General features: G+C 43.4%; 1 protein-coding gene across 1 annotated transcript; it reads left to right on the forward strand.

Annotated features, from left to right (window-relative positions):
- The first annotated feature begins 167 nt into the window (after positions 1-167).
- LOC120518221 (unconventional myosin-X-like) lies at positions 168-7,248 on the forward strand. Its single transcript, XM_039740900.1, has 3 exons — positions 168-734; positions 888-1,088; positions 5,371-7,248. The coding sequence occupies exons 1-3, from the start codon at positions 210-212 to the stop codon at positions 5,497-5,499; spliced, it is 855 nt and encodes a 284-aa protein (XP_039596834.1). The 5' UTR covers positions 168-209; the 3' UTR covers positions 5,500-7,248.
- Positions 7,249-7,722: the final 474 nt, after the last annotated feature.

Consider the following 7,722-nt stretch of genomic DNA (forward strand, 5'->3'; position numbering starts at 1 on the left):
CACTGAAGCAGCAAACTTTGTGAAAACCAACACTTGGGTCATTCTCCAAACTTTTGGTCATGACTCTACTTTGATTTTTTTGGATTGAACTCTATTTTGTTCTTGATATAAAGGAAAATTTAAATTTAAAAAAAATGTCCCACCAACAACTGAGCAGGCCTAAATGTTTCCTCTCTCTCTCCCCTGCCCTGTTTCACCAGGCTCATGAGATGGTAGTCCGTGGGCACCTGCCCACTTCCGAAGATGACCTCCAATATCTGGCAGCCCTGCGGCTCCAATCCTTGAACGGAGATTTTAACCTGCATGCCCCCGTGCCCCCACTCGAGGAGCTCTTCCCAGGACACTTGATTGAAGTGCGTGCCTTGGCGTCTGCCAGGATGTTGCTAACCAAACCACCCAACTGCTCCTCACGTTTCCATGCGGGCTTTCTGTCGGGGGCTCTCCACAATGGGCTCTGGGGCCAGATGGCCGCACACAAACAGAAAGCTGAGGAGGACCTGCGGCTCCGGAGTCGCATGAAGGAAGAAGGCTTGTCCGTGATGGCAGCCATTGTGGAACGGTGGAAGCTGCTGCAAGGCCTGAGTCGGGAGGATGCCGTAACTACCTACCTGTCTATCGTCAAGCAGTGGTCCGGGTTTGGCTCGACACTCTATGACATTGACTTCTATGTCGTGAATGTGCCAACTTTATGGGAGAAGAGGAAGGGGAGCAGCGCCTGCTTAAACAAGAATGAGGTACATTACACCAAAGCGTGTGGGCATCCTGGTCAAGTAAAGCCTATAAGTAAGAATGATGAGGCTCTGCACTGCAAGGGGGTGGCAGGCAAAATACAGAATAGCTGGCAGAGAGGTAAGTGATGTAAACTTGTTTGGTATTTTGCTTTTCAGAGTTCTACAGAAAACTGCCTGCACAGAGTGTGGCTGGGCATTGCCGCGCAGGAGGTGTCGCTATACAAGCAGGGGCACCGGGAACCTTTCGAGTGCTTCAGCTACAATCAGATCTCCTCCTTTGGCATATGTGAGGGCAACACCTTTAAGATTATTATGGCCGAAAAGGAGCTCATCTTTGAGACCAGCAGCTTGAGAAAGGTTTGATTTTAACGCATTACGGTCAACTCATAATCAGATTTATTGTGAAAATTTATTGAAATGTAGCTAGAAAAGTAGAAACAGCCCGCCAATGTGGCATAAAAGATAAACGAAAAATTATTACATTATTACCAGTTACATGCAGAGACTGCCAAGGTTCACCACTGAACATGTGGGAATCAACTGCTAGGGCACCTCTGCCTACTGAAAAACTTGTACTTTTAAGGAATACGCCACCCAAAAATGATATTTTTTTTTCTTATATAACCCTTGCCACAAGTAGTTTGTGGAGATGGCCGAGAAAAACTTTTAATGTCTTCAGGCAGAACAAAATTTATGGCATAATAGGGGGTTATGGAGACCAATGCTGGGCAACAGTAAATAATATCAAAAAGGACATAAAAAAAAAAATCTCACATTACTCGTGTTGCATATCTCACAACGTCCCAAACTTTTAAAAAAAAATTGTTTAATAAGCCATCTTGACACGCAATCAGACGTGAACACGCAGTTCAATTGAGGACCCCCACATCATTCATTGGTCTAAAGTCCAGCCTGTTCATTGGCTAACATTGCGCTTCACGTGATAGCAACAGTGAACGACGCGTAAAGATTAAAAACCGGCTGAAAACGTTATCATGAAGAGGACAATCCGCTTCGTACTCGTGTGTATTCGAGACGCTTCCAAAAGCGGAAGGTCAGTTCTACGGGCTGCGGCTGAACAATCCCGAGGTATTCCAGCAGTGGCTATGACTGGGAATGTGACGACGGGAGGCCCGTCTACAGTTCAGAAGCTCATTCCGGTTTTATTCACAAGATCGTCGTGCAGCGGTGGTTTATTTAACAAGTTCGGAGTAAAAAAATACACGGTGTGAGCTACAACTGGACGACTTGACGTGTGGATTATGTGGCACAAGTAACCAGAGATTTCCCAAATGGGCATTTTTAATACGATTTGCTGTTGGCTACTACAGATGCCCTTTCTTTCAGACACTTCATCTGATCTGCATGAAACAGGACATGAAATTACAAATTTTTCTCGGCCATCACAACAAACTACAATTGCAAGAAAAAACAAGTCAACCCTTTGGAATCCCCTGGATTTCTACACTGATTTGCAACAAAATGTGGTCTGATCTCCATCTAAGTCGCAATTCTAGATAAACCCAATCTGACTTAGACACACACACACACACACAGCTGGAGACGGCTTTGTGTCTTTAGTGGGAATTCATCCACAGTGCAGACTGGACAAAGGAGACGATCTGCTACGTGAACGTCTTCTTCAAAAGCTAACATCTAGAAAGGTGTTGCAGCGAATGAGACGAGATTGGAGTGATGGGTCACACAGGTCGTCACACTGACCTCAACCCACTGAGACGCTCTGCTATGACCTGAAGAGGGCTGGGCAGTCAAGACAATCCAGAAATACTGATGGACTGAAACGGATTTGTAAGGAGGAATGGTGTGAAATTCATCTTCAGCATTAGGCGAGTCTTCTAAATGGCAACAGGCGTGGACTCGGGTCTGGTTATATAGGCCAGCCGTTTCATGAAATAAATTTTATGTACTGGTTACTGTTTGACATTAAAATGAATTTTCTAAACTACTAAACATTATCTGTCCGGTATTGCAATTTATATACAGTAGTCCTATAGAATATACCGCCTTACGTCATCAAGTTCTTTTGTCAGTACACCTTTTGCCGATTTCTGTTTCAATACCAATAGATTTCAGTTAGCATGTACATTATTGCAATTTATTTCAACTCATATCTAGTATTTCAATTCTTCGGTACTAATAATTAGTTTAGATTATGTACGATGCATTTTATTGTTCTCTGGTCATCGGCATCAGTGATAATTAGTAGTTTTCAGCTGCGATTATTAGTATGATGAAATAAAGTTATAAACCACAGGATAGGAATTTTTCATATTGGGGTGAAACATTTATAGTTTATCGTTTAGTTATTGGAACATTTCAATCATGTGAGGTTTTCATTATAACCTTATTCCATTGTACAGTGGGTACAGAAAGTATTCAGACCCCCTCCAATTTTTCACTCTTTGTTATATTGCAGCCATTTGCTAAAATCATTTAAATTAATTTTTTTCCTCATTAATGTACACACAGCACCCCATATTGACAGACAAAAACAATAATTTTTGAAATTGTTGCAGATTTATTGAAAAAGAAAAACTGAAATATCACCTGGTCCTAAGTATTCAGACCCTTTGCTCAGTATTTAGTAGAATCCCCCTTTTGAGCTAATACAGCCAGGAGTCTTCTTGGGAAAGATGCAACAAGTTTTTCACACCTGGATTTGGGGATCCTCTGCCATTCCTCCTTGCAGATCCTCTCCAGTTCTGTCAGGTTGGATGGTAAACGTTGGTGGACAGCCATTTTTAGATCTCTCCAGAGATGCTCCATTGGGTTTAAGTCAGGGCTCTGGCTGGGCCATTTAAGAACAGTCACAGAGTTGTTGTGAAGCCACTCCTTCGTTATTTTAGCTGTGTGCTTAGGGTCATTGTCTTGTTGGAAGATAAACCTTCGGCCCAGTCTGAGGTCCTTAGCACTCTGGAGAAGGTTTTTGTCCAGGATATCCCTGTACTTGGCCACATTGATCTTTTCCTCGATTGCAACCAGTTGTCCTGTCCCTGCAGCTGAAAAACACCCCCACAGCATGATGCTGCCACCGCCATGCTTCACTGTGGGGACTGTATTGGACAAGTGATGAGCAGTGCCTGGTTGTCTCCACACATACAGCTTAGAATTAAGGCCAAAAAGTTCTATCTTGGTCTCATCAGACCAGAGAATCTTATTTCTCACCATCTCAAGAGTCCTTCAGGTGTCTTTTAGCAAACTCCATGCGGGCTGTCATGTGTCTTGCACTGAGGAGAGGCTTCCAACAGGCCACTCTGCCATAAAGCCCTGACTGGTGGAGGGCTGCAGTGATGGTTGACTTTCTACAACTTTCTCCCATCTCCTGACTGCATCTCTGTAGCTCAGCCATAGTGATCTTTGGGTTCTCCTTTACCTCTCTCACCAAGGCTCTTCTCCCCTGGTAGCTCAGCTTGGCCGGACGGCCAGCTCTAGGAAGGGTTCTGGTCGTCCCAAACGTCTTCCATTTAAGGATTATGGAGGCCACTGTGCTCTTGGGAACCTTAAGTGCAGCAGAATTTTTTTTGTAACCTTGGCCAGATCTGTGCCACAATTGTGTCTCTGAGCTCTTCAGGCAGTTCCTTTGACCTCATGATTCTCATTTGCTCTGACATGCATTGTGAGCTGTAAGGTCTTATATAGACAGGTGTGTGGCTTTCCTAATCAAGTCCAATCAGTATAATCAAACACAGCTGGACTGAAATGAAGGTGATCTCAAGGATGATCAGAAGAAATGGAAAGCACCGGAGTTAAATATATGAGCGTCACAGCAAAGGGTCTGAATACTTAGGACCAGGTGATATTTCAGTTTTTCTTTTTTAATAAATCTGCAACAATTTAAAAAATTATTTTTTTTTGTCTGTCAATATTGGGTGCTGTGTGTACATTAATGAGGAAAAAAATTAATTTGAATGATCTTAGCAAATGGCTGCAATATAACAGAGTGAAAAATTGAAGGGGGTCTGAATACTTTCCGTACCCACTGTAAATGAGCAGCTCCTAGCCTACTAGGGTACTGGCACTTGACTTTTGACATGTACTCTAATAACGTAAGCCATGTTACTAAATTTGTATTTTTTCATTAAATTTTAAGTCGTGTCTAAACAACAGTTATAGATTAAGTGTAGTGACAGTTTAGATAGAGTTCATATCACAGGCTCATAGCAAGTAGAGAGCCGCATACTCCTCACAAAATTGAAGAAAATTACAATGAATAACTGGCTCAGTGGGTCGACCTCATCACCTCACTCATTGTAGGATGCCCAGGCCGGTTTTGAGACCCAGTCCGCTCCTGGCAACAGGTAATGTTTGGTGGGAGATGTTTCTCTTAATAGAGGATCTTAAAATCCAGGGGTCGCTAACTTTTTCCACCCTGCACTATGACCGAGTACTCAGTGAAGATATGGAGAGTTACACCCGTGTGTGTCTTATTAGTTTGATCCATTGGGTTTGTCTTGAATTGCCACTTAGATGAAGATCAGACCACATGTTGTTAGGAATCAATGCAGAAATCCACGGTCTGCTTCCTTTTTCTTTTAACTGTTTACAGGGTGTCAAACGAATGTCATTTCTGTCACCAGTTTTCCTTTACCACCTTTTTTTTTTCCCCTCCCCTTTCTAGCTCAGTGAAATCGGCCAGCTTATGAATGCATACATCGCCATTGCCCACAGAAAACACCAGAGGAGGGCAGAGGACGAGCTGTTTGGTCTCTCTTTACCCATCCCAGAGTCACCATCCCACCCAGTCTAAGAACTGCCGCACCACGTGACACTCCCTCACCGAGAAGTAGAGCTTTTGGTATCCTGTCACCACATACTTGAATGGCACTTGGTGGAGAGAGAGACCATCTTACATTGTCATACGCAATTCCTTAAAGAGCAGCAAGTGTTTAGCTGCTGAAACACAATGCCAGATTGTTGGACTGGACAGTGACCACAGGAAGTACCCAAGACAGTGGTGCAGGACAGATGAACCGCGCCTGCACACTGAAGTGCAGGTCTGAGGCAGGCCCTCATCCATGCAAGTGACATGTTGAAAAGCAGTGTGCCATCTTGGATCTTGATGGGGTTTGAACTCACACACAGGCTCCATCGACAGTTTGCTGCAGCCGCCAACTGAATGTACCCTGTGAACCTGCTGGGGTCCTCGGGTCTGGCTGTACACCCATTGGAGCAACTCCCTCTGCTCAATTCACCCCTTACAGCAAGCCTTCCATGTATCCAAAGGTGTCATCCACAAGCATTCATGGCCTGTGCCTCCTGGAGAGACACTGGAGGTGAGGGAAATCGGCCTTTCCCTTCAAGTGCCATTCAGTTTGCAGAGGGCTTAAAGAAGGGCACACTCTGCACTGCATGACGGCAGCATGCCAGGAGTTAAGCAGCAATCGTTCAGCATGGCACCCATCGATGGGAGGTGTGGGGGGATCGGGCTGGTGGGTGTAAACAAAAAGACGACGACTTTGGACTGGTTTTGGAAAAGTTGGTGTATGGAAGAGGACATAATATTTTGTGCAAAACAAAAGATATATATTTTTTAAATTTTCTATTTAATTTAAATTTTTGTTTTATGTTGGAGCTGCACCGACATTCCTGTTCTTATCTGTGCCATCATTTTAGGCTGGTTGCGGTCACTTTTGGTCTTGCAGGATAGCAAGTGAATAGAAATGACATTAAGATGTATCATCTGAAAAGAACTACGTGCTTAAGTGCACTCAGCGTTTACTACAATGGTGTTCTCTCTTTGTATTTAAAATTGGTCCCTTCGGTTTGTGTCATCCTGGAATGGCTCAATAAGGAGTACAATTAGAGAGACCAAGAGGTTAATTCACAAGCTCAAAAATCACTGCAGATAACAACGAAAAAAAAAACCCAACAAAACAGCCATCCTATCGGACCAAAAGTGCCCACCTGTCCTAAGTAGAAGAGATGTGCTTGACGTTAATAGTGTGAGCTGGATGGAGTCCATGCAATTCTGAATTTTGCTGAAAACAAGCCACTGTAATTTGACATCCATGTGCCTTTAACTTGTGGCGCAGTTTCAAAACCAAATGACAGTTGTGTCTGGCTGGGTGGTTTTAAAGCCACAAATACACTTGGTTTCATTTTTTCCAAATATGACCAAATGCTGGTGACTATTTATAGCGGACATCTGCGAGTGAGCACATCTCCACACGTCGCCTCAGAGTATCAGGATGTCGGTCAGGACCCTCGACCAGAAGAGTGATGGTAACCTGTTGTTAGACAGCGTTGTTGTTGTATTACCTGTGGGTTTCTGTTAAAGCTGCGGGCAGCTTTTGCATCTGTCGTTTAAATATATTAATAAAGGCGGGGGAGGTTTGAAGTGGGTGGGTGGGTAGGAGGGCTGGGCATTTTATTTAATTTGTAAGCTGTGTGGTACATCATTCTATTTGTATAGGCAGCTGCATAAAATTTGTAAAGACCATTTGGATGTGCAATTTAATGACATAATTAAAGCACCCTGGAAAAAATGAGCATGTAAGTGCTTTTGTTTTCGAGTGCTGTAATGTTTGTTTTCTGTTTTTATGAAGCAATGTCAAAAATGAGACTGCTGCCATTTTCTTTTTTTTGGTGCTTAACGATAAGCAAACCGCAAAGGGTAAGCAGATATGTCCTGGCGGTCTCCTTCCTGCAGTTTTTTTTTTTTTTTATACCTGCTTTGCCTCTTTGGCCATTAACAACATTATGTGCCACCATTTGCTATGACTGAATTACAGCAGATTTTTTCCCTTATGACTTTATCACATTTCATGTCTTCTCCAGCAATTTTTAGCCATAAACTGAATTTGCATAATCTTCTAGAGTAGTTTAGTGTGCCATCACCGGCAACTTGGCCCAACAAAAATAAAACAGGCTGTGCATGGGAATGGACAACCACTGAGCACTAACACAGAAGTTCAGTGCCAGCATGGGGATAAGAAACACAGTGACTTGGACCTCACCAGCAGAAGAGAGG

The sequence above is a fragment of the Polypterus senegalus genome, chromosome 17 (assembly GCF_016835505.1).
Source record: "Polypterus senegalus isolate Bchr_013 chromosome 17, ASM1683550v1, whole genome shotgun sequence".
In the NCBI taxonomy this organism is placed as follows: Eukaryota; Metazoa; Chordata; class Cladistia; order Polypteriformes; family Polypteridae; genus Polypterus; species Polypterus senegalus.